Source organism: Neofelis nebulosa, chromosome 2 (assembly GCF_028018385.1).
Source record: "Neofelis nebulosa isolate mNeoNeb1 chromosome 2, mNeoNeb1.pri, whole genome shotgun sequence".
NCBI lineage: Eukaryota > Metazoa > Chordata > Mammalia > Carnivora > Felidae > Neofelis > Neofelis nebulosa.
Window position 1 is genome coordinate 143,431,470 of NC_080783.1, and position 27,463 is coordinate 143,458,932.

Sequence of the window (27,463 nt, forward strand, 5' to 3'; positions counted from 1 at the left end):
TTACACATCTGCTCATTTGTATATAAGAAAACAAAGGGTGGCTAATACAGTTTGTAACGTACTGATTATGAAACCAACAGTAACAGCAGAGGTCTGGAGGAGGAGGAGGAAGATAATTCTTTGTAAACTGTTAAAGATGGGGAAAGGAAACAAACAAGATTCTGAATATAATTTTGATACATATAATTAGTTTCAGCTTCTAACAGAGTTTAGGATATCTATTGGAAGCACATGGGTGGGCCTTTTTAGTAGTAATCACAGTAGTAGTAGTAAGTAATAGTAGTAGTAGAGGGTAGTAGTAATGTAGTATTAATGACAAACATTTGAATGTTTACTATGCCAGGTAGTGTTCTAAGTGTCATAAAACATTCAGTTTTCATGAAAAGCATAGGGGATTGATGTGCTTATTTTTTTCCCCAAATTTTTATTTAAATTCTAGTTAGTTAACATATAGTATAATATTGGTATCAGGAGTAGAATTTAGCGATTCATCATATACCTATAACAGCCCGTGCTCATCATACCCAGTGTCCTCCTTAATACCCATCTCCTGTTTAGCCCATCCCCCACCCCTCACCCTCCATCACCCCTCTGTTTGTTCTCTGTCATGAAGAATCTTTTATGGTTGGCTCCCTTCTCTCTTTTTTTCCCCCTTCCCATATGTTCATCTGTTTTGTTTCCTAAATTCCACATATGAGTGAACTCATATTGTATTTGTCTTTCTTGGACTGAGTTATTTTGCTTAGCATAATATACTCTAGCTCCATCTGTGTCATTGCAGTTGGTAAGATGCCATTCCTTTAATGGCTCAGTAATTCTCCATTGCATGTATATACCACCTCTTATACACTTGATCTTAGCCAAAAGGCTGAGAAGCGATATATACCACCTCTTCTTTATGCATTCATCAGTTGATAGACACTTGGGTTCTTTCCATAGTTTGGTTGTTGTTGATAATGCTACATCGGGGTTCATGTAACTCTTCAAATCTGTATTTTTGTATCCTTTGGGTGAATATCTAGCAGTGCATTTGCTGGATTGTAAGGTAGTTCTACTTTTACATTTGTGAGGTACCTCCATACTGTTGGTCAGAGTGGCTGCACCAGTTTGCATTCCCACCATGAGTGAAAGAAGCGTTCTCCTTTACTTACATCCTTGACAACACTTGTTGTTTCCTGTGCTGTTAATTTTAGCCACTCTAACAGGTGTGAGGTGACATCTCATCATGGTTTTGATTTATACTTCCCTGATGATGAGTGATGTTGAACATCTGTTAGCTATCTGGATGTCTTTGGGAAAATGTCTTCTGCCCATTTCTTAACTGAGTTCTTCTTGGGTGTTGAGTTTTATATGTTCTTTATAGATAGTGGATACTAACTCTTTATCGGATGTGTCATTTGCAAATGTCTTCTCCCATTCCATAGGTTGTCTTTTAGTTTTGTTGATTCTTTCCTTTGCTCTGCAGACGCTTTTTATCTTGATGAAGTCCCAATAGTTGATGTTTGTTCTTGTTTCCCTTGCCTTCAGAGATGTGTCTAGTAAGAAGTTGCTACAGCTGAAGTCAAAAGAGTTTGTGGCCTGTGTTCTCTTTGAGGGTTTTGATGGTTTCCTGTCTTATATTTAGGTCTTTCATCCTTATTTATTTTTGTGTATGGTGTAAGAAAGTGGTCCAGTTTCATTCTTCTGCACGTTGCTTTCCAGTTTTCCCAACACCATTTGTTGAAGAGATTGGATATTTTTTTTTCCATTGGATATTCTTTCCTGCTTTGTCAAAGATTAGTTGATTATATAGTTGTGGGTCCATTTCTGGGTTTTCAATTCTGTTCCATTGATCTGTGTGCCAGTACCATACTGTCTCAATGACTGTAGCTTGGTAATACAGCTTGAAATCTGAAATTATGATCCCTCTGGGTTTTTTTTGTTTTTTTTTTTCAGAATTGCTTTGGCTATTCAGGGTCCTTTGTGGTTCCATACAAATTTTAGGATTGTTCTAGCTCTGTGAAAAATGCTGGTGGTATTTTGATAGGGATTGCGTTAAATGTGTAGATTATTTGGGGCAATATAGACATCATCCGTGTTTGTTCTTATCCACGAGCATGGAATTGTTTCCCATTTCTTTGTATCCTTTTAAATTTCTTTTGTATGTGTTCTATAGTTTTCAGAGTACAGATCTTTTACCTTTTTGGTTAGGTTTATTCCTAGGTATCTTATTGTATTTGTTGCAGTTGTAAATGGGATTGATTCCTTGATTTTTATTTCTGCTGCTTCATTATTGGTGTATAGAAATGCAACAGATTTCTATACGTTGGTTTTATATCCTGAGACTTTGCAGAGTTCATGTATTAGTTCTAGCAATTTTTTGGTGGAGTCTTACGGATTTTCTATATAGAGTATCATGTCATCTGCAAGTTGTGAAAGTTTGATTTCTTCCTTGCCAATTTGGATACTTGTTTTTTCTTTTTGTTGTCTGATTGGTGAGGCCAAGACTTTGGGTACTATGTTAAATAGTTATGGTGAGAGTGGACATCCCTGTCTTAGTTCCTGACCATAGAGGGAAAGCTCTCAGTTTTTCCCGATTAAGAATGATAATAGCTGTGGATCTTTCATATATGGATTTTATGATGTTGAGGTATGTTCCATCTTTCCCTACCTTGTTGAGGATTTTTATCAAGAATTGATGCTGGGGCGCCTGGATGGCTCAGTCGGTTAAGCATCTGACTTTGGCTCAGGTCATGGTCTCATGTTTCATGAGATCGAGCCCACGTTGGGCTCTGTGCTGACAGCTCAGAGCCTGGAGCCTGCTTCAGATTCTGTCTCCTTCTCTCTCCCCCTCCCCAATCACACTCTGTGTCTGTCTCTCTCTCTCTCTCTCTCTCTCTCTCTCTCTCAAAACTAAACATTAAAAAAAAAAAAAAGGTGCTGTATTTTGTCAAATGCTTTTTCTACATTATTGAGAGCATCATGTTGTTCTTTTCCTTTCTTTTTATCAATTTGGTGTATCATGTTGTTTGATTTGCAAATATTGAACCACCCCTGCAGCTCAGGAATAAATCCCACTTGATCGTGGTGAATAATTCTTTTAACGTACTGTTGGATTTGATTTTCTAGTATGTTGTTGAGAATTTTTGCTTCCAGGTTTTTTAGGAATTATTGGCCTGTAATTCTCCTTTTTAGTAGAGTCTGTCTGGTTTTGGAATCAAGGTACTGCTGACTTCGTAGAATGAGTTTGGAAGTTTTCCTTCCATTTCAATTTTTTGGAACAGTTTGAGAAGAATAGGTATTAACTCTTCTTTAAATGTCAGGTAGAATTCCCTTGGGCAGCCATATGACCCTGGACTTTTGTTTTTGGGAGATTTTTGATTACCGATTCAATTTCTTTGCTGGTTATGAGTCTGTTCAAATTTTCTATTTCTTCTTGTTTCAGTTTTGGTAGTTTATATGTTTGTAGGAATTTGTCCATTACTCTCAGTTTGCCCAGTTTGTTGGCATATAATTTTTCATAATATTCTCTTACAGTTGTTTGTATTTCTGTGGTGTTGATTGTGATCTCTCCTCTTTCATTTGTGATTTAATTTATTTGGGTCCTTTCTCTTGTCTTTTTGATAAGTCTGGCTAGGGGTTTATCAATTATTATTAATTCTTTCAAAGAGCCAGCTCTTAGTTTTGTTGAACTGTTCTGTTTTGTTTGTTTCTAAGTCATATATTTTTTTCTCTAATCTTATTTCCCTCGTGTTGGCTTTAGGTTTTATTTGCTTTTGCTTTGCTAGCTCCTTAAGATGTAAGGTTAGGTTGTCTATTCGAGACTTTTCATGCTTCTTTTTTTTTTTTTTTTTAATTTTTTAATGTTTATTTATTTTTGAGAAAGAGAGAGAGAGAGACAGAGTGTGAGCAGGGGAGGGGCAGAGAGAGAGGGAGACAGAGAATCCGAAGCAGGCTCTGTGCTCTGAGCTTCCAGCACAGAGCCAGATGTGGGGCTTGAACTCACAAACTGCAAGATCATGACCTGAGCCGAAGTCGGATGTTTAACCAACTGAGCCACCCAGGTGCCCCGAGACTTTTCATGCTTCTTGAGGTAAGCCTGTATTGCAATATACTTCTCTCTTTGGACTGCCTTTGCTGCATCCTAAAGGTTTTGGACTTTCTTGTTTTCATTTTCATTTGCTTCAATGTATTTTTTAATTTCTAATTTAATTTCCTGGTTCACCCATTTGTTCCTTAGTAGGGTGTTCTTTAGTCTCCACATATTTGTGATCTTTCCAAATTTTTCTTATGGTTGATTTGAAGTTTCATAACATTGTGGTCTGAAAATATGCATGGTATGATCCTGATCTTTTTGTACTTGTTGAAGGCTGTTTTGTGATCCAGTATGTGATCTATGCTGGAGAATGATACATGTGCATTTGAAAAGAATGTGTATTCTGCTTTAGGATGAAATGTTCTGAATATATTTGTTAAGTCCATCTGGTCCACTGTGTCATTCAAGGCCATGGTTCCTTGTTGATTTTTTGATTAGATGATCTGTGCATTGCTGTAAACAGGTTGTTGAACTCCACATACTGTTATTGTATTATTATCAAAGAGTTGCTTTATATTTGTTACTAATTGATTTATATATTTGTTTGCTGTCAAATTGGGGGCATAAACAGTTATAATTGTTAGATGTCCTTCATGGATAGACCTCTTAATTATGATAGAATGCCCTTCTTCATCTCATTACAGTCTTTGATTTAAGATCTAGTTGGTCTGATATAAGTATGGCTACTCCATTTGTCTTTTGGTGTCCATTAGCATGATAGATGGTTCTTTATACCCTCACTTAAAATCTGTAGATATCTTTAGGTCTAAAATGAGCTTCTTGGAGGCAGCATATAGATGGGTCTTGTTTTTTTATGTCTCAAACCATGCTGTTCAGGCAGGCCCTCCTGTGCTGGTGGCTGGCTTGTCCTGCTCCACAGTTCTCCCATGCCTCCTAGGCACTTGTCTGGGATTCAAAACCCCATGTCTTAAAGGATCTCGCACCATGATGACCTGGTTCTGAAGTAGCATCACTCTGCCCTGTCAATATGGTTGGTGTCTGCAGGGTGTTTTGTCCTTGAGAGGGCAATATACCCTCTTCTCACAGTACTCAAGGGAGGGGACTGTTGTCTGCCAGTGTACCCCTGAGATCGCTACTGAGCCCAGGGGCTAGCTCCCTTCCCCCCAAGTGCTGGCACACAGCAGCAACTTGTGTCCAGAGAAAGTTGGGCATTTTTGATAATTCCATTCTTCAGCAACTAAAGCTGTTTGCAGAGTGGAGACTGGTACTCTCTGTATTTCTCATAAATCAGTCCGTGGTCTGGAGAGGATTTCCTCTTGTCCTAACACAAAACCACAATGCACAGCCTGTCTTTCTGTCCCTTTCTCTCCCCACAGAAGGTGATCCCTCCCTTCAGTGCCCATGCTGCTCTATGTCACCCATTTTGCATACACGCACCTCAGTCCTGCCAAGCTGTCTCCCTCCACCTGTGAAAATTTTTCTGTCACCCCGCAAACTGATTTATTGGGTATTTCAAGTGTTCTGACCTCAATACAGTTGTGTTTGAGGAACAAGGGAAATCCCAGTCTGCCTACTTCTCCACCATCTTAACTCCTCCCCCTCCAAAGAGTCCCCTTTAATACTTCTTGCGGGGCTGGTTTAGTGGTCACAAACTCCTTTAGTCTTTGTTTAAAAATTTTTTTTTCAACATTTTTAATTTATTTTTGGGACAGAGAGAGACAGAGCATGAACGGGGGAGGGGCAGAGAGAGAGGGAGACACAGAATCGGAAACAGGCTCCAGGCTCCAAGCCATCAGCCCAGAGCCTGACGCGGGGCTCGAACTCACGGACCGCGAGATCGTGACCTGGCTGAAGTCGGACGCTTAACCGACTGCGCCACCCAGGCGCCCCTTAGTCTTTGTTTAGATATGCTTATTAATCCACATTTTTCAGATGAAGGATTGAAACATCAATTGGTTAGGTAAATTGCCCCAGGTCACACAGCTAGTAAGTGGTAGAGATGACTAGAACTTGGGTACAGAGTTTGTATTTGATCCAGCCTAGAATAAAAAAAGAGGTGGCCAAAGATAGTTTTGTGGAGGACAACATCTGATAAAGCATAGAAAGGATCCAACAGAAGATTAATGAGAAGTAGAAGGAAAACCCTAAGAACATGTCATAAAAGCCATGAGAAGTAAGTAGGAGAAGAAAAAAAGATAGTATGAAAATAGCTGCATTTATTGAGTGCTAGACATATGCTAGTACTTTGTGTGTATTTTATTTATTATTATCATCTCTATTTTGTAAATAAGAAGCTGAGGCTTAATATTAGCAGTAAGTAGAGGAACTGGTGTTGAACCCAGGTCTCTAATGTCAAAGCCCCAGTGCTCGACCACGAAGGGGTCCTGCTTGTAACAATATCAAGTGAGGCTGTGTGAAATAAGGACTTTTGGAAAGTAGTGATTACGTTGGGAGGAAAGGTGAAATCAGAAAGCCAGCCCAAGAAGTATAATAGTTAATAGTTGAATAATAAGAATTTGAGAGAGAGTGGAAATACAGGTAGTATATCATCAGAGAAATAAATCAGGAAAACTCAGAAGAGCCCATCAAAGTGCTAAACACAATAAAAAGTAAACATATACATATTTATGTCAAGGCATTTCATTGCAAACTTTAACAACTAAGAGGCTAAAGAGAAGATGGAGTTCCTAGATTTTAAGGGAAACAGGCTAATTAATAGAATTAGAGTGGTTTCAGACTCTTTAACAAAGATAATGGAAGGTGGAAGAAAACTGAAGTCAGTATCTTCAAAACTCTGAGGGAACATTATTTCTAATTTAGTTTATAATGAAGCTGAACTCTCAGAACTTTCAAGTGTTAGAGTAGAATAAAGGTACTTTTACATAGGCAGTGTCTCAGTTTTACTTTTTAGGAAGCTTGGAGAGGAGGTGTCCCACCAAAATGAGAGAACGTATTAAGAAAAAGGAAGACGCAAAGGGTTTAGGAAATATTATCCAATGCAAAGAGACATGAAGGAAATACCTGGATCACAGTGAAGGGAGATCCCTGGATGACAGTTGAGCACCAGGTGTAGAGAGCAACTAGTCCAGAGTGAAGCAGTTCAGAAGGTTTTAGAGTGGACATGTTCAAACATGTAAACTTGATTAGAGGTGAGGAGCGTTGTCAGGCATTCCCTGCATAATCTGCTGTATTTTTATGGAGAAATTTGTTCATACATAAAAATTTTAAAAACTGCTTCCTTGATACATGATTCACATACTATACAATTTATCCATTTAAAGTGTACAGGTCAGTGGCTTTTAGTTTATCCAGATTATGCATCCATAATCAAAGAAAACTTTAGAACATTTCATTACCTCAAAAAGAAACCTTGTACTCTTTAGTTATAACTCCCTATCCCTCCACTCTCCCTAGTCCTAAGCAATCACTAATCAACTTTCTGTCTATAGATAATGGTTATTCTGTACATTTCTTACAAATGGAATCATGATATGTGGTATTTTGTGACTGGCTTTTTTGATTTAGCATAATGTTTTCATGATTAATCCATGTTATAGAATGTCAGTACTTCATTCCTTTTTATAGCTATGACCTAAAATTTTTAAATGTAAATTTAATTACAAATTGTTTTGCCATTGAACTAAACTCTTTTGGATATCTTTACTGATATGTTTCTCCTTTTTTTTAGTCTCTTAGTGAAAATATAAATATTTATAATAAGGTGTTTAAGTTAATTATATCACTCAAGAAAATAAGATGCTTGGGGCACCTTGCTGACTCAGTTGGTTAAGTGTCCAACTCTTAATCTCAGCTCAGGTCTTGATAACAAGGTTGTGAGTTCAAGCCCTGTGTTGGGCTCCGTGCTAGGCATGGAGTCTATTTAAATAAAAAAGTTCAATATAAAAACAACCAAGATTCTTAAAAAAACAACAGGGGGTGCCTGGGTGGCTCAGTTGGTCAGGCGTCTGACTCTTGGTTTAGGCTCAGATGATGATCTTATGGTTCATGGGATCAAGCCCTGCATTGGACTCTGCACTAACAGCATGGAGCCTGTGTGGGATTCTCTCTCTCCCTCTCTGTCCGTCCCGTGTGTGCGCTCTCTCTCTTTCTCTCAAAATAAATAATTAAAAAAAAATTAAAACAACAAGGTTCTTTAAATAAACACTCAACTTGTAAAACAAAAGTCTGTCTTGAAATTCTTATTTCTTGGCACTGCTTTAGCATACTAATCAAAATGCCATTTTAATAGCAGTGGAAAAGTAATGATGTGGTTTAAATGCATTTGACTCTGAGCCACAAATCAATAGTAAAATTTCCTAACTAAATTAAATGCTGTTCTCTCAGACCTCCAAACATTAATCTAATTTTCTGGTTCTAATGTCGTATATTTTCTTGGTGTACTGCCCTTGTTTCTACTTCTATCACACTACAGCTATATAAAAAGATGTTTTTTCTCAACTATGTGAGCCCACCATCCCCTCAAAAACAATTTCAGAATGATGTCTTACTTTATATTTTAATTTCTTGGTTTCATTTCATTTTAAGCGTTATCGAATGTTTTTGTTTTGCGAGATCATATGATACTCTTCCAGTTCATATAGTGGTATAGCAAACTACCATAAAACTTAGTGGTTTAAAACAGTTGTTTCAGTATGTCCATGTATTCTGTGGGTGAGGAATTTGGACAGAGCATTAGGAGAAGGGAGATTACTGAGAAGTAGACTGGGAAGACTCGGGGCTGAGGTTGACTCTTTATCTAGGGTCGAGAATCATTTGATGGTGTATTCACACTCCTGTCTAGTGGTTGATGCTAGGACCTCAGCGGCCCTGTTAGCCAGAATAGCCTATACTTGACCCTATGTGGGCTGTTTCTCAACAGCATGTTTGCTGGGTCTCCAAAGTGAGTCTTTGTAATCACTTTTTTCTTCTTTTTGTAATCACTTTTGATGTTCATTATTGGTTGACATAGTCATAAAATCCAAGTGAAGAGGTCCATGGCAGACACATAGTAACAAAATGGCAAAAAGTAGTAATAAAGAGAGAATTTAAAAGTAGCGAGAAAAAAGAAAACTGTTACATACAAGGGCAACCCCATATGACTATCAGCAGATTTTTCAGCAAAACCTTTGCAGACCAGATAGAAGTGACATGATATATTCAAAGTGCTAAAAGAAAAAAAGCCTGCAGCCAAGAGTACTCTATCCAGCAAGGCTATCATTCAGAACAGAAGGAGAGGTCAATAATTTCCCAGAAAAAATAAAGCTAAAGGAGTTCATGACCACTACAAAAAATGTTAAAGGGGACTCTGAGTAGAAAGGAAAGACCATAAGTAAGAGTAAGAAAAGTCGGAAGCATGTAGGGCACCTGGATGGCTCAGACGTTTGAGTATCCAACCCTTAATTTTATCTCAGGTCATGATCCCAGGGTCATGGGATCCAGCCCCACATCAGACTCTGTGCTGGGGGGTGGAGCCTGCTTAAGATGTTCTCTTTCTTTCTCCCTGTCCCCTTTACCCCTGTTTGTGTGTGTTTTCTCTCTGAAATAAGATAATAATAAAAATTAAAGTAGGAACTGCAAAGACAGTAAAAATAAGTGTATCTATAAAAATCAGTGAAAGGATTCACAAATAATAGGATGTAAAGTATGACACCGTATACCTAAAGTGTGGTGGGAGGAGAGGGAGAAGAGTAAAGAATAGGTTTAGACTTAAGTAACCATCAACCTAATATAGACTGGTATATGCAGAAGATGTTATATGCAATCTGAATGGTAACCACAAATTAAAAACTGATAATAGATAGGAAAAAAGTAAGAGAAAGGAATCCCAAGAATATCACCAAAAAAGCCAACTAATCATGAGAGAAGAGAGCAAGGGAAGAAGAGAATAGAGAACTACAAAAACAACCATAAAGCAAGCAACAAAATGGCAATAAATACATACCTAGCAATAATTAGTCTGAATATAAATGGACTAAATGCTGCAATCAAAAGACGTAGGGTGATTGAATTAAAAAAAAAAAAAAGACCCATCTAAATGCTGCCTACAAGAGTCTAATTTCAGACCTAAAGTCACGTGCATATTGATAGTGAAAGGATGGAGAAGTATTATCATGCAAATGGGTATGAAAAGTGGGGTAGAAATACTCCTATCAGACAAAATAGACTTTAAAACAAAGACTGGGGGCGCCTGGATGGCTCAGTCGGTTAAGCGTCCGACTTCGGCTCAGATCATCATCTCACAGTCTGTGAGTTCGAGCCCCGCGTCGGGCTCTGTGCTGACAGCTCAGAGCCTGGAGCCTGTTTCAGATTCTGTGTCTCCCTCTCTCTCTGACCCTCCCCTGTTCGTGCTCTGTCTCTCTCTGTCTCAAAAATAAATAAACGTTAAAAAAAAAAAATTAAAAAAAAAAATAAAACAAAGACTGTAACAAGAACCAAAGAAGGACACTATATAATCATAAAGGTAACAATCTAATAAGAAGATACAACAGATGTAAACATTTATGCACCCAACATGGAAGCACCCAAATATTAAAGCAGCTAATAACAAGCATAAATAATGGATAGTAATAAAATAATAGAGGATTTGGTCATCTAAACAAAATCAGCAAGGAAACGGTGGCTTTGAATGACACACTGGATCAGATGGATTTAACTGATTTATTCAGAACATTCCATCCTAAAACAGCAGAATACACATTCTTTTCACGTGCATATGGACATCATCCAGAATAGATCACATGTTAGGCCACAAAACAAGTCTCAACAAATTAAAAAAAAAAAAAGAAAATCAAAATCCTAACATTCATCTTTTCAGCCACAATGCTATGAAACTAGAAATCAACCACAGGAAAAAAAAAACTGGAAAGAACACAAGTACATGGAGGTTAAATAGCATGCTACTAAACAATAAAGGGAAATCAAAAATTACATGGAGACAAAATGAAAGCAAAACAGCCCTAAATCTTTGGGAAACAGCAAAAGCTGTTCTAAAAGGCAAGTCTGTAGAATACAGACCTACATCAAGAAGCAAGAAAAATCCCAAACTACCAAATTAATAAAAAAAATCAAACAATCTAACTTGACATCTAAAGGAACTAGAAAAAGAACAAAATCCAAAACCCATAGAAGGAGGAAAATAGTAAAGATTAGAGCAGAAATAATAGAAACTAAAAACAAAACAAAAACAAAAAATAGTAGAGCTGATCAATGAAAGCAGGAGCTGACTCTTTGGGAATATCAACAAAATCGATACATCTTTAGCTGGACTTCTCAAAAAAAAAAAAAAGAAAACCTCAACATCAGACATCAGAAATGAAAGAGGAGTAACAAGTGGATGCTACAGAAATACAAACGATTATAAGACAACATTATGAAAAATTATATGCCCCCAAAATTGGACAACCTAGAAGAAATGGATAAATCTCTAGAAACATACAACGTTCCAAAACTGAATCAGGAAAAATTAGAAAGTTTGAACAGACCAGTTACTAGCAATGAAATTGAATCAGTGATCAAAAACTTAATAAGGGTGCCTGGGTGGCTCAGTTGGTTAAGCATCTGACTTCTGCTCAGGTCATGATCCCACAGCATGTGGATTTGAGCCCAGCATTGGGCTCTGTGCTGACAGCTCAGAGCCTGGAGCTTGCTTCACATTCTGTGTCGTCTTCTCTCTCTGTTCCTCCCCCACTTGCACTCTCTTTATCTCAAATAAAGAATAAAAATAAATAAATAAAAACCCAAAAAGCAAAACAAAACAAAAAACTTTAATAAGTTAAAGTCCAGGACCAGATAGTTTCATAGGGGAATTCTACCAGACATTTAAAGAAGAATTAATACCTATTTTTCTCAAACTATTCCAGAAAATAGAAGAGGAAGGAAAACTTCCAAATTGATTCCATGAGGCCAGCATTACCTGGATAAAAAAAACCAGATAATGACAGTATAAAAAAAGAGAACTATGTGTCACTATCTCTGATGAATATAAATGTAAAAGTCCTCAAAATATTGGCAAACCAGACCTAACAATACTTAAAAAAAATCATTTACCATGATCAAGTGGGATTTATTCCTAGTTTGCAAGGGTGGTTCAATATTTGCAAATCAATCAACTTGATAACATAACGAGAAAAAGGATTAAGACCATATGATAATTTTAATAGATGCAGAAGAATCATTTGACAAAGTATAACACCCATTCAGGATAAAATCCCTCAATTAAGTAGATTTAGAGGAAAACATACCTCAATATAATCAAGGCCATATATTAAAAACTCACAGGTAACATCATACTCAGTGGTGACAAACAGAGCTCTTTCCCCTGAGGTCAGGAACAAGACAAGGATGTCTACTCTTACCACTTTTATTCACAGCATTGGAAGTCCTAAGCACAGCAGTCAGACAAGAAAAAAAAGGAATAAAAGGCGTTCAAATTGGTAAGGAAGAAGTAAAATTATGACTTTGCAGATGACATACCTTATATAGAAAACCCTAAACAGTCCACCAAAAAACGACTAGAACTGATTAATTTAGTAAGGTTGCAGGATATGAATCAATATTCAGAAATCCATTGCATTTCTGTACATCAATAATGAAGCAACAGAAAGAGAAATTAAGAAAATTCCATTTACAATTGTACGAATAATAATAAAATACTTAGGAATAAACTTAGCCAAGGAGAGGAAAGACTTGTACTCTGAAACTATAAAATATTGACGAGAGAAATTGAAGATGACATAAACAAATAGAAAGACTTTCCATACTCATGAATTGGAAGATACTCTTAAATGTCTATACTACTCAAAGAAGTCTACAGATTTAATGCAGTCTCTATCAAGATAACAACAACATTCACAGAACTAGAACAATAAATCTTAAAATTTGGAGCCACAAAAGACCTTGAATAGCTGTAACGATCTTTCTTTCTTTCTTTCTTTTTTAAAAAATTTTTTATTATTTATTTTTGAGACAGAGCATGAGCAGGGGAGGGGCAGAGAGAGAGGGAGACACAGAATCTGAAGCAGGCTCCAGGCTCTGAGCTGTCAGCACAGAGCCCAATGCAGGGCTCGAACTCACAGACTGTGAGATCATAACCTGAGCTGAGGTTGGACGCTTAACTGACTGAGCCACCCAGGCGCCCCTGTTTTTGTTATTTTTTAAAATATAATTTATTGTCAAGTTGACTAACATACAGTGTGTACAGTAAAAATTTTTAATGTTTATTTTTGAGCGGAGGGGAGAGAGGCAGAGAAGAGACAGAGCAAGAGTGCGGGAGGGGCAGAGAAAGAGGGAGACACAGAATCTGAAATAGGCTCCAACTCTGAGCTGTTGGCACAGAGCCTGATGCAGGGCTTGAACTCACAAACTTCGAGACCATGACCTGAGCTGAAGTTGGACACCTAACTGAGTGAGCCACCCAGGTGCCCTGCCATAACAATCTTGGAGAATTAAAAAAGTTGGAGGTGTCACAACCTCAGACTTCAAGATATACTACAAAGCTGTAGTAATCAAAACAGTATGGTATTGGCATAAAATATAGACACATAGATCAGTGGAATAAAATAGAGAGCTCAGAAATAAACCCATGATTGTCATTTAATCTTCAAAAAAGGAGGCAAGAATATGCAATGAGAAAAAGACAGTCTCTTCAACTAATGGTGTTAGGAAAACTGGACAGCATCATGCAAAGTAATGAAACTAGGCCATTTCTTACACCATACACAAAAATTGGATTAAAGATCTAAATGTGAACCTGAAACCATTAAAATCCTTGAAGAGAGCACAGGCAGTAATTTCTCTGACATTGGCCATAGCAACATTTTTCTAGATATGTCTCCTGAGGTAAGAGGAACAAAAGCAAAAAAAAAAGCTATTGGAATTATGTAGAAGTAAAAACTTCTGCACAGCAAAGGAACCAATCAACAAAACTAAAAGGCAACTTACTGAATGGGAGAAAATACTTGCAAATGACATGTCTGACAAAAGGTTAGTGTCCAAAATACATAAAGAACTTACACAACTCAGCACCCAAATAATAAATGCAATTTAAAAATAAGCAGAAATTGGGGCGCCTGGGTGGCTCAGTCGGTTGGGCGTCCAACTTTGGCTCAGGTCATGATCTCACAGTCCGTGAGTTCGAGCCCCGCGTCGGGCTCTGTGCTGACAGCTCAGAGCCTGGAGCCTGTTTCAGATTCTGTGTCTCCCTCTCTCTCTGACCTTCCCCCATTCATGCTCTGTCTCTCTCTGTCTCAAAAATGAATAAACGTTAAAAAAAAATTAAAAAAAATAAAAATAAAAATAAGCAGAAGACATGACCAGACATTTCTCCACCAATGACATACAGATGGTCAACAGACACATTGAAAGATTCTCAATGTCACTCATCACAGAAATGCAGATCAAAACTACAATGAGATAGCACCTCATACAAGTCAGAATGGCTAAAATTAAAAACACAAGAAACAAGTGTTGGCCAGGATGTGGAGAAAAAGGAACCATTTTGCCCTGTTGGTGAGAATGTAAATTGGTGCAGCCACTGTGGAAAACAGTATGGAGCTTCCTTATAAAAATACAGGGGCACCTGGGTGGCTCAGTTGGTTGTGTCTGACTTAGTCTCAGGTCATGATCTCACAGTTCGTGGGGTCGAGCCCCATGTTGGGCTCTGTGCTGACAGCTCAAAGCCTGGAGCCTGCTTCAGATTTTGTGTCTCCCTCTCTCCCTGCCCCTCCACTGCTTGTACTATATCTCTGCTCTCTGTCAAAAATAAAAATAAACATTAAAAAAAATTAAAAAATAAAAGTAGAACTACCATATGATCCAGTAATGGGTGTTTGTTCAAAGAATATGAAAACACTAACACAAAAAGATGTTTATGTATACATATATGTACACACATATATACATATGTATACACACTAGAATATTATTCAGCCATGAAAAGAGTCTTGCCATTTGTAGTGACATGGATGGAGCTAGAGAGTATAATGCTAAGTGAGATAAGTCAGAGAAAGACAAATAGCATATGATTTTATTCATGTGGAATTTAAGAAACAAATGAAGAAAGGGGAAAAAAGACAAAAAATAGGCTCAAGAACAACCGGGTTACCAGAGTGGGGGTGGGTGGGGGTGTATGGGTAAAATAGGTAAAGAGGATTAAGAGCTACTTATGTTGATAAGCACTAACAAACAAAATTATTAAATCACTATATTGTACACCTAAAACCAATATAACACTATGTTAACTATACTGGAATAAAAATTAAATAAAAATAGTAATTACTGGCAGTTAAGAGTATCCTTATAACTTTTTTTTTTTAATTACGTTTTTATTTATTTATTTTGCACAAGCAGGGGAGGGGCAGAGAGGGAGAAAATCCCAAGCAGGCATCACCATCAGCGCAGAACCCCACGCGAGACTTGAACCCACGAACTGCGAGATCATGACCTGAGCCACAGTCGGACACTTCACCGACTCAGCCACCCACGTTCCTCAAAAGTATCCTTATAACTTCTAATAAAATACAGAGCAATAGAGGAACCATGATTGTTTTTCATGGGATATACTATTCAAATATTGTAGTAATCTATAAGATTCCTACTAAACTTTATTATTAAGATTTTACTTTTTCTTTAAGAACAGTTTTAGATTCACAGCAAAATTGAGTGGAAAGTACAGAGATTTCCCGTACACTTTCTGCCCTCCAACACGCTTGGCTTCCCCCTTTATCAGCCTTCCCCAACGGAGTGGTTTATGTGTCATGTTCCTACATTGACACATCATAATCACCCAAAGTCCGTAGTTTACATTAGAGTTCACTCTTAGTGTTGTGCATTGTATGGTTTGATCAAGTGTGTAATGACAAATATCCATCATGATGGTATTATACAGAGTATTTTTACCACCTTAAAAATCCTCTGTGCTCTTTGCCTGTTCATCCCTCCCCAGACCTTAACAACTACTGATCTTTTCACTGTCCCCATCATTTTGCCCTTTTTTGTATGGTTGGAATCATATGTTATGTAGTTTTCTGAGATTTACTAAGCCCTTTTAAAACTGAGATATAATTCACATACTATAAATCCACTCATTTAAAGTGTGCAGTTCAGTGGCATTTAGTATATTCACACGGTTGTGTAACCATCACCACAGTAGAATCCCAGAGCATTTTGTCTTTCCAAAAATAAATCCTATGTCATTCTCCTAGCCCCTTGAAGCCACTGATATACTTTATGTCTCTGAATTTGCCTATTCTGGACATTTTATCTAAATGGAATCCTGCAATATGTGGTCATTTGTGCCTGATTACTAAACGTTTATAATGATGGTTTTAACCTTTTCAAAATATGTTCATATTTAAAAGTAAGTGCTTAACTCCTCTATGAGGTAGACAGGAACTTTGTGATGTAATGGCATTGTCAGATTTATTATGTGTTCATGACCTCAGTTTACCATAGGATGAGGGAAGGAGATTTAGAGGTGGTAGGGTAGAGATTTAGAAAAGTACTGTAGAGTTAAAAGAAAAATAGAACATGATGATATATGAAAAATGAGCCCTATGGAATTTCTGGAACCATGAGTATGAAACTTTATCAAAGTACAACTGCAATTAAATACTCCAGTTATATTTAAGTATTTAACATTTGAAGATGAGTTGTTGAGCCTTCAGTAGTTCTAGATTGAATCTCATTTTAGCTGAATTTCAGCAAGGTTGAAAGGATGTCAGGATTGTGCTCTTGGTTATTACAAACTTTTTATTTTTTATTTTTTATTTTTTTATTTTTTATTTTTTTATTTTTTATTTTTATTCCAAACTTTTTAAATGGAAGCCTGTTGCTACAGTATGCAGAAGGGGTATGGTAAATTTGTTTGTTTTAATAAATGAAAGCAAAAAATAGGAATCTTTTGCCTTTTCTACAATTAACTCTGGTAGAGAACTTTTATATAATGAAAATGTGAAGTATTAATTTTTGAATGTTGTAAGTATATTTGAAATTAATGGTTGGTATCATTAAAGGTTAACATTTTTCTGTAAATTTTACGCCAGGTTTTCTGATTACTGTGATTTAGAGATACAAATTAGTTCCATCTTTACAACTGAATTTGTAGTTGTATTTATGTAGAAAAAATCAGTAAGATTGCAAATTATAGTAGGTTATCTTGTTACCTACCACGGACAGCTCTGACCTTTTAAAGGAAGACTGGCTAAATTAGTCTTTGGTTCCTGTCTGGCTTTTTGGGTTGAGAAGCTGTGCACTGGTCCATGCACTGTCAAGGACTTCTTTTGCCTGGAAACCTAAATGATCTGCCCTATGCTTCTTTTCCTTGGGTCCCCTACTGTATCCTTCTTGTCTTTATTGGGGATTCTTCCCTCAACAGAAAGAGTCCCCTTATCCCTTCTATAATACTGTTTCTAAGAGAAGTAAGTTCTAAAATGAGTTACTGAAAATGACAAGTATTCTTTTTTCCCCCCTATTATTATTTTATTTTTATTTTTTTTAATTTTATTTTTTATTTTTTAAAACATATCCAAATTAGTTAGCATATAGTGAAACAATGATTTCAGGAGTAGATTCCTTAGTGCTCCTTACTCATTTAGCCCATCCTCCCTCCCACAACCCCTCCTGTAACCCTCAGTTTGTTCTCCATATATTTATGAGTCTCTTTTGTTTTGTCTCCCTCCCTGTTTTTATATTATTTTTGTTTCCCTTCCCTTATGTTCATCTGTTTTGTCTCTTGAAGTCCTCATATGAGTGAAGTAATATGATTTTTGTCTTTCTCTATTTTCGCTTAGCATAATACCCTCCAGTTCCATCCACGTAGTTGCAGATGGTAAGATTTCATTCTTTTTGATTGCTGAGTAATACTCCATTGTATATATATACACCACATCTTTTTATCCATTCATCCATTGATGGACATTTGGGCTCTTTCCATACTTTGGCTGTTGTTGATAGTGCTGCTATAAAAATGGGAGTGCATGTATCCCTTCGAAACAGCACACCTGTATCCCTTGGATAAATGCCTAGTAGTGCAATTGCTGGGTCATAGGGTAGTTCTATTTTTAGTTTTTTGAGGAACCTCCATACTGTTTTCCAGAGTGGCTGCACCAGCTTGCATTCCCAGACAAGTGTTCTTAGGTTAATAAAACTTTGGCCCTTTTCAGCACTTGTAATCAAATCTTTGTCTTAGAAGTTCCAGTGTCATATTGAGTTGCTTAACTATGACCTTAGAATTGCTTTTCCATTTTATCTTTTCCTTACATCAAATTTTCCTGCTGGGTTGTGGTGGAGGAAATGGGAGCAGAGGGGTAGAAAGAGAGTTATCTGTGTATTCTGGTAAGAAAACCCTTGGACCACCTATGAAGAGAATAGTATTTGCTAAAATAATCTGGGTAGAATTTATGTCTTGGTGTCTTTTTTTTTTTAATGTTTATTTTTATTTTTGAGACAGAGACAGAGCATGAATGGGGGAGGGGCAGAGAGAGAGGGAGACACAGAATCTCAAGCAGGCTCCAGGCTCTGGGCTGTCAGCCCAGAGCCCGACGCAGGGCATGAACTCACAGACTGTGAGATCATGACCTGAGCCAAAGTCAGATGCCAACCGACTGAGCCACCCAGGTGCCCCTATGTCTTGGTGTTTTAATTTCTGTGTGTATGAATTGCTATATATAACTAAGATTAGATGAGAATATGCTGATTCTGAAAATAATTGGCAGTGCTTTAGCCATTTAGTTATAAAATTTAAGATCTTGTCAGAGCACATAAAAGCACTTCATAGTTTTTTAGCTTTTATATGTTCAAGTACTTCATAATCAAGCAGTTCTTTTTATGATAGTTTTTAGAAAATACAGTCCCTTAAAAAGTCTATTACACCTTATTTTGTAAACTCATGTCATTAAGAATGTTTAGTGTTACATAGGTATTCAAATATGGCTTTTATTTACATTGTTTTTCATTAGTGAAGTAATGGCATGTTTGAATATTATTTATGTATTTTATTTTGCAGCTGAATCTGCTTAGGAGTTGGGCATGATTTATGAATATGTGGACATATGTGTAATGCACTGAATATCAGAGGTAGTTTTTTTTACATCTATATTTTTATCCTATTTTAATTTTCTAAATATTTTAATTTTTTTAAATATATTTTTTTTAATGTTTACTTATTTGTGAGAGAAAGAGACAGAGTATGAGTGGGAGAGGGGCAGAGAGGGAGGGAGACACAGAATCTGAAGCAGGCTCCAGGCTCTGAGCTGTCAGTATAGAGCCCGATGCAGGGCTTGAACTCACGAGTGGTGAGATCATGACCTGAGCTGAAGTCAGATGCTTAACCGACTGAGCCACTCAGGTGCCCCTCCTGTTTTAATTTTCTTTGGTTACGTACCTAGAAGTGGGATTCTGCATCATTTGGTGTTTCTGTTTTTAATTTTTTGAGGAAACTCCATAGTGCTTTCCACAGTGGCTGCACTGATTTACATTTCTGCCAGCCGCATACAAGGGTTCTTTTCCCTCCACATCCTTGCCAACACTTGCTATTTCTTTTTTTTAAATTTTATTTAAATCTAAGTTAGTTAACATATAGTGTAATAATGGTTTCAGGAGTAGAATTTAGTGATTCATCATTTACAATAATACCCAGTGCTCATCCCAACAAGTGCTCTCTTTAATGCCTATCGCCCACCCAGTACCCTTCTAGCAACCGTCAGTTCTCTGTATTTAAGAGTCTCTTCTGGTTAGCTTCCTTCTCTGTTTTTATCTTATTTTTCCTTCCCTTACCCTATGTTCATCAGTTATGTTTCTTAAATTCCACATATGAATGAAATCATGTGCTATTTGTCTTTCTCTGACTTATTTCACTTAGCATAATACATTCTAGTTCCATCCACATTGTTGCAAATGACAATATTTCATTCATTTTTTTTTTTTTTTTTTGACACACAAATCTCTTTTATTGGTGGGGCGGCACTGGGGATGGGCCCGGGGCCTTCTCACTGCACCACTTGTTTGTTGGCGCTGCTTCCTGAGTCCTGTGGCTTCATTACATCGGGCAGCTTGGGTGGACTGGAGAAGGGCTCCATGCGCAGGGCCTTGAAAGCTTCATCTGCCTGGAAGGCCAGCCCCACGGTGGCTGGGGCCTGTGGCCCTGCCATCTGACTGGTGAAGCCGCACTCTCCCAGTGTCTTGCCATCATCCAGAAGTTGGTCATCCTTGTACAGCTGCTGCTCACCGGGCGGCTGCTTGAGGATGCCCTCGATGGTACGCTTCAGCTCAAACATGGTACTCGACTCCTTGGCGTCCATGAAGATGGTGGTCTTGTGGCAACTGATCATGAGGAACACGTCCATCGTGGCGGCTGCCTGTCCCAGTATTTCATTCTTTTTGATCATCAAGAAATATTCCAGTCTCTCTCTATATAACTCATCTTCTTTATCCATTCATCAGTCAATGGACATTTGGACTCTTTCCATGCTTTGGCTGTTGTTGATAGTGCTGCTATAAGCATTGGGGTCTGTGTGCCCCTTCGAATCAGCATTTTTGTATCCTTTGGGTAAAGAGAGATTGAGATCTTAAGGGCTTTTTAAGTTCTGGTTGCTTACTTAGAAAGTTATCTTAAACTTGTGATGTTTGGCTGTTAATAACTACTGCTTTATTTTAGCCAGTGATGGGAATGTCTCCTCTTTCTAGGCATGCCATTCTATTTCTGAGTAGTTCCAACTATGTGAATATTGTGTCTTGCATCTTTCCCACTCTGCTAACTCAACCATTTATCATAATTTTGTTCTCTAGAAAAAGTCTCTCTTTTTTAAAAATACTCTGTTGTTGTTTGAAGACAGATGTCTTGAGTCTCATTACGTCTTATGCTAAGCAAACCCAGTTTTTGTTGAATTATTAGGAATGTTACAGTATTCTCCTATCCTTATCACCAAATGGACATATTTTAATCCTTGGCTTTCAAATGATTTTGACTACAGAATACATTTTTTTTTTTTTAAATTGGGGTGGGGGGGCAGCAGAGGGAGAGAGCAGAGAATCTCAAGTAGGCTGCAGGCTCAACGTGGAGCCCTGTGCAAGGCTCGATCCCACGACCTGGGGATCATGACCTGAGCTGAAATCAAGAGTGAAACGCTCAACCAGTTGAGCCACCCAGGTGTCCCTACAGAATACGTTTTATATCCCAACTCAGTACGCTCATAAATTATATCTACATGTAGTATGTAGTTTTAATACACACATGTAACTGAAACAATTTCATAAGACAGTATATATTGACACTGATATTTTTTGTTATTTTCCTTTTTTTTTTTTTTTTTTGTAAGAGAGAGAGCGCTTGCACATTAGCAGGGTATTGGCAGAGGGAAGGGGTGAGAGAATCTTAGGCAGGCTCCACACCCAGCACAGAACCTGACACGGGGCTTGATCTCACAACTACAAGATCGTGACCTGAGCTGAAATCAACAGTCAGATGTTTGACTGAGCCACCCAGGTGCCCCTGTTCTTTCTCATTTTTCAAAAATGCTGGTTTTATTTCTCATGTAGATTATATTACTTCCTGATGAGTTTCAACCTGTGGTTTCAAAAACACTGTTCTAGTTTGTTCACATTGCAGAATTGAAATAAATATTTCCCAAAAGCTAATGTTAGGCTAATCGTTGGTAAAGTAGGTTTTACCTTTATCACCTCAAAGAAAATATTGTGATGGTGGTTATTAAGTAAAACTTAACAGGGTTACCAAATTCTTGGTAATAAATGTAGTAAAACTAAAATATTTTCAACTTTAATTTTTATTTGTAGGTGGCGACAGACAAGGTTGCAGAAAAGCTGAGTTCTACTCTCTCATGGGTGAAGAACACAGTATCACATACAGTCAGTCAGATGGCCAGTCAGGTGGCAAGTCCATCTGCCTCATTACACACTACATCCTCATCTACCACACTATCCACGCCAGCCCTTTCACCATCTTCCCCTTCACAGTTGAGTCCAGACGACTTAGAACTCCTGGCTAAACTGGAGGAACAAAATAGGTGAGTGAGGTTGCTTGGCTTTTCTCTCTCTGCAATTATATGAACTCAGCCATTCATTTATGTATATATGCCATAGTCAAAATTTCCTTTTTTTAGAATGTTTATTTTCTAGTCTTTGGCTCCTTGTTTGTCAAAATTACTTAACAAAAGTATTCACGTCTTTTTTGGAGGAGTTGGTCTTAAAACTAAAGTTGTATTAAAATTTCCTCCTGGCTCAGATAGCTTTAGAGATGTTTTTTGTTAATATAGCAAATTCCCTAAATTGTTACTGAATTTTAGAATTTTGTTAAGGCGAATAAGACTACCATTTTTATTTTTATTTTTTTAAAGTTTATTTTGAGAGAGAGAGAGTGAGAGTGTGTGTGTGTGTGTGTGTGTGTGTGTGTGTGTGTGTGTGTAAGCAGGGAAGGAGCAAAAAGAGGAAGAGACCATATCCTAAACAAGCTCATGCTGTCAGCATAGAGCCCAGCACGGGTCTCGAACTCTCGAACCGTGAGATCATGACCTGAGCCAAGATCAACAGTTGGATGCTTAACCATCCAGGTGCCCCAAAACTGCCATCTTTGATTTAAACTCTATAAGTAGCCCCTTTGGTTAATTTGTAATTTAATTTAGGGTGGATGGTTGATTTATGGTTTAGAGTAGGAAATCTCTTCATTCAGTTTATTCATAGAAGGCAGTATCTTTTTCTCTTAATGGGCATGAAATAGAATAGTCATTTGTTAGCAATGTATAATCTGGACCCTGTGTGTCCCTTCACTATATTATTATCAGAATCTATTTTGGGCTTCAGCTACAAAAGAATCATTGGAAGAGCCCCCTTTTGTGTTCAGTCAAGATGTATACTACCATTGGCTTTAAGAGTAAGAACATAACTTCTAACAGCTTTTTTTCATATATAATTGACATAATAAACTACACATATTTGTGTGCAATTTGATTGGTTTTGACATATGTATATATCTGTGAAATAATCACCAAAGGCAAGAAAACAAACATATCCATTATTCTCCTTTGCATCCCCAGGCAGCCATTGATCTCTTACAGTTATGTATATTAGTTTGCATTTTCTAGAATTTTATAGAAATGGAATAATAGAGTATGCACTTTTTTTATTGGTGTATTTTACTCAGCATGATTATTTTGAGATTCATCCATGTTGTAGTGTGTGTGAATAGTTCATTTTTTTACTTGTTTAGTGGTATTGTATAGTATGGATATATGCTATTCACTCTTTATTATGAAATGTTGTAAATACTTGTATGCAAACCTTTGTACAGATAGACGAATGCTTCATTTTTCCTGAGCAAATACCTAGAATTGGAATGGCTGGTTTATATGATAGGTGAACATTTAACTGCCAAACTATTTCCAAAGGGCCTATATGTTTTCACATTCCCACCAACAGTATATGAAAATTTCAGTTCCTCTACATCCTTGCCAATACTTGGTATAGTCTTTAATTTTAGCTAACATATATTGGTATCTTGTAGTTTTTTTGTGTTGTTTTGAAGTTTATTTTTGAGAGAGACCGAGACAGCACTTGCAGGGGAGGGGCAAGAGAGAGGCAGAGAATCCCTTTTCAGCACAGAGGCTGACACAGGGCTCGAACCCACGAGCCATTGAGATCATGACCCAAGCTGAAATCAAAGTTGGACGCTCAACTGACTAAGCCACCTAGGCCCCTGGTATCTTGTAGTTTTAATTTGCATTTCCTAATGGTGTTGAGCATCTTTTTATGTGCTTATTTGCCATTGATGTATCTTCTTTGATAAAATATCTGTTTGAATTTTTTGCCTGTTAAAATTAGCTTGTTTGCTTTCTTATTGTATTTTAAGAGTTCCTTGAACATTTGGAATATGAATTCTTTTCACATAATATGTTTTGAAATATTTTTTCCTAGTCTGTGGCTTATCATTCTCTTAACAGTATCTTTTGTTGTAAATTTTGATGAAGTTGTAAATTTTGATTGTCCAGTTTGAAATTGTTCTTTTATGGATTGTCCTTTTGATGACTCTAGGTCACATAGCTTGATGCCTGTATTTTTTTACAGAAGTTTTTTTATAAAGTTTTGTTTAGGTCTGATCCCCCCCCCCCCTTTTTTTTAAAGCGGTGTTTTTTTGTTTTTTAAGTTTATTTTTAAATGTTTTATTTATTTTTGAGACAGAGACAGAGCATGAGCAGGGGAGGGGCAGAGAGAGAGGGAGACCCAGAATCTGAAGCAGGCTCCAGGCTCTGAGCTGTCAGCACAGAGCCCGACGCGGGGCTCGAACTCACAAACCGCGAGATCATGACCTGAGCTGAAGTTGGATGCTCAGCCGACTGAGCCACTCAGGCGCCCCTAAGTTTATTTTTAGAGAGAGAGAGAGAGACAGCGTGAGTGGGAGGGGACAGAGAGAGAGAGAGGGTGAGAGAGAGAGAATCCCAAGCAGGCTCTGAATTGTGAGCATAGAGCCTGATGTGGGGCTGGAGCTCACGAACTGTGAGATTATGATCTGAGCCTAAATCAGGAGTCTCAACTGACTGAGCCACCCTGGCACCCCTAGATCTCATCAGTTTGGAGTTAGTTTTGTATATGGAGCAAAGTATAGATCAAAATTCATTTTTTGAATATGCGTATTTAATTGTTCCTGTACCATTTGTTGAAAAGGCTACCCTTTCTTGACTTATTTTTGCACTTATGTCAAAAATTAGTTGTTCTATTGGTGCGTTTTCTGTCTTAATGCCAATACAGTACAGTTTTGATTACTGTAACTTTAGAATACATCTTAAAATGAGATAGTGTTAATCTTCCAACTTAGTTCTCCATTTTGACTATTTATTTTTTTAATGCAAAAGATTTTATTTTTTTTTTAAACCGGGAAGAATATTTTGAAAAAATAACCTATACCTTTCCTAAAATACCTAATTTGGAACATTTCTTTTTTTTTTTTTTTTTTTTAATATATGAAATTTATTGTCAAATTGGTTTCCATACAACACCCAGTGCTCATCCCAAAAGGTGCCCTCCTCAATACCCATCACCCACCCTCCCCTCCCTCCCACCCCCCATCAACCCTCAGTTTGTTCTCAGTTTTTATGAGTCTCTTATGCTTTGGCTCTCTCCTACTCTAACCTCTTTTTTTTTTTTTCCTTCCTTCCCCTCCCCCATGGGTTTCTGTTAAGTTTCTCAGGATTCCCATATGAATTTTAAAACAAATTGTTAATTTCCACAAAAACACTTACTGAGGCTTTGATTGAACTGTATTGCCTTATATATCCTGCTGCATTGGTAAACTTGTTGTTTTGGTAGGTTTTGTTGTTTTTATTTTTTTAGATTACATTAGATTTTGTAATGTGAATGAGGATGTTAACTCTGATTAAAGCACTTTCACTTCTTTCCAATCTGGATGCCTTTATTTCTTTTTCTTGCCTTATTACAACTGACCAATACCTTGAGTACAAATTTGAATGTACGTGGTGAACATACATTTTTGTTTTCCTGATCTTAGGGATGAAACATTAAATATGTTAACTGTAGGCTTTTGTAGATGGCTTTTATCAGATTGAGGAAGTTTCTTTATCTTCCTCATTTGCTTAGAGTTTAAAAGAAATAGATTTTGGATTTTGTCAAATGCTTTTTCTCCATTTACTGAAATGATCATGTAGTGTTCCTTTTATAGTCTGATATGGTGAATTACATTGATTTTTGAATGTTAAACCAACTTTGCATTCCTGAGATAATCCCACTTGGTTGTGATAAATTGTCTTTACAAAATATTGTTGGATTTGATCTGCTAAAATTGTATTTGGAATTTTTGCATCTTTGTTCAGGGTAAATATTGATCTGTAGTTGTCTTATGATTTTTTTTTTTACATTTATATGTAATGTCTTTGTGATCTTTCTTCTTTTCTAGTATTTGTTTGGTGCTGTATATTTTTAAGCCCTGTTTTAGCAACAGCCATTTAAATTTATTGAGAATTTTTTTATGATCTTGAATATTATCTTATTTTGGTAAACATTTTATGTGAACTTGAGAAGAGGGTATATTAAACTGTTCGGTAGAGTATTCTATAAACATTAGTTGATTAAAATGGATTGATAATGTTTAAGTCTACTATTTATTTTCTGGTTTTCTGTTTACTTTTGATATCGGATATGGACAGAAGAGTATGGAAAATCCCAACTATAATTGTGGATTTTTCTGTTTCTCTTTAAATTATTTCAGTCTTTGTTTCATGTATCTTGAAGTTGTACTTATTAAGTATTTAAACATTTAGGTTTGTTATGCCCTCTTGTGAAACCCCTTCTTTATCTGTGGTAATACTGTTTGCTTAGAAATCTACATAGTCATTGTACCTTTCTTTTGAATAGTGTTAAAATATTATACATTTTCCAGCCTTTAAAGTTCCTCAGCTAGGCAACATATATTTATATCTTTTAAAAATACAAATGAATAATCTTTGCCTTATAATATTTACCATTTACTTTTTTAAAAATTACAAAACAAAGTTTTATTTCTTCCTCACATTTCATATTCATTTTAAGCTGCAAGTTGAGTACATCTTTGTTCCATACTTCTTTATTCCAGGACTAATGACCACCCCTTATCCAGGATAAACCAGACCCGTGGCAGATGTAAAAGAGATAGAGTGGAAATACCTTAAAGTGTCTGTTAGGGAGTTGTAGACGTAACTTCTATCTAGATTTTATTGGCCAAAGCAAATCATGTATCCAAACCTTTTGGAGTGAAGTGGGAATTACAGTCTTCTTGCAGGGCTAGATCTAAGAAAATATGTATGCTGCTATTAATATTTCTTTTGCTTTTTTCCTGTATTTTCACTGTATTTTTATTGTATCTTTAATTTGTTCACACACTGTAAAATCCACCCTTTGAAAGCATATGATATAGTGATTTTGGTGTATTTACAAAGTTGTGCATCTATTACTATTATTCAATTTCAGAACATTTTAATCCCCCCCCCGCCCCCCCCCCCCCCCCGAAACTCTCTACTGATTAGTATCCCTTTTTTACCTTTCTTCCAGCCACTGGTAATCACTAATCTGCTTTCTATCTCTGTGGGTTTGCCTACTCTTGGACACTTCATTATGGAATCATAAAGTAGGTAGTCTTTTGTGACTAGAAAACAGTGTTTTCTAAGTTTTCAGGAAAATAGATCATTTATATTTAATGTGATTATTGATATGCTTATGTTTAAATCTTTTGTTTTATTTTTTAAATTATTATTATTATTGTTTTTTGAGAGAGAGTGCGCAAGGGAGGCAGAGGGAGAGAGAATCTTAAGTGGGCTCCATGGGGCTTGGTCTCATGACTGTGAGGTCATGACTAGCACCAAAATCAAGAGTCAGATGCTTAACTGACTGAGCCACCCAGGCACCCCTGTCATTTTGTTTTATATTGTTGTTTCC

The 27,463-nt window shown here is 36.9% G+C and overlaps 2 protein-coding genes across 17 annotated transcripts in view; one reads left to right on the plus strand and one right to left on the minus strand.

Annotated features, from left to right (window-relative positions):
- The window catches only part of EVI5 (ecotropic viral integration site 5), a 234,951-nt gene that overhangs the window by 37,041 nt on the left and 170,447 nt on the right, over positions 1–27,463 (plus strand). For 10 of the 16 annotated variants that reach the window (XM_058716551.1, XM_058716548.1, XM_058716557.1 and 7 more), the window contains one exon: positions 21,824–22,053. The exons of 1 other annotated variant lie outside the window; for it this stretch is intronic. In XM_058716551.1, the coding sequence (XP_058572534.1) occupies positions 21,905–22,053 (149 nt within the window). In that variant the 5' untranslated portion in view covers positions 21,824–21,904. Of the gene's footprint in view, positions 1–16,483; positions 16,627–16,865; positions 16,884–19,037; positions 19,109–21,823; positions 22,054–27,463 lie in introns of those variants that run through there. 5 more of the 16 variants (XM_058716550.1, XM_058716553.1, XM_058716549.1 and 2 more) reach the window with 4 other exon arrangements.
- On the minus strand, positions 20,020–20,389 carry LOC131504373 (elongin-B-like). The gene has a single exon (XM_058716566.1). It carries the CDS (start codon positions 20,374–20,376, stop codon positions 20,020–20,022), a length of 357 nt encoding a protein of 118 aa, XP_058572549.1. The 5' UTR covers positions 20,377–20,389.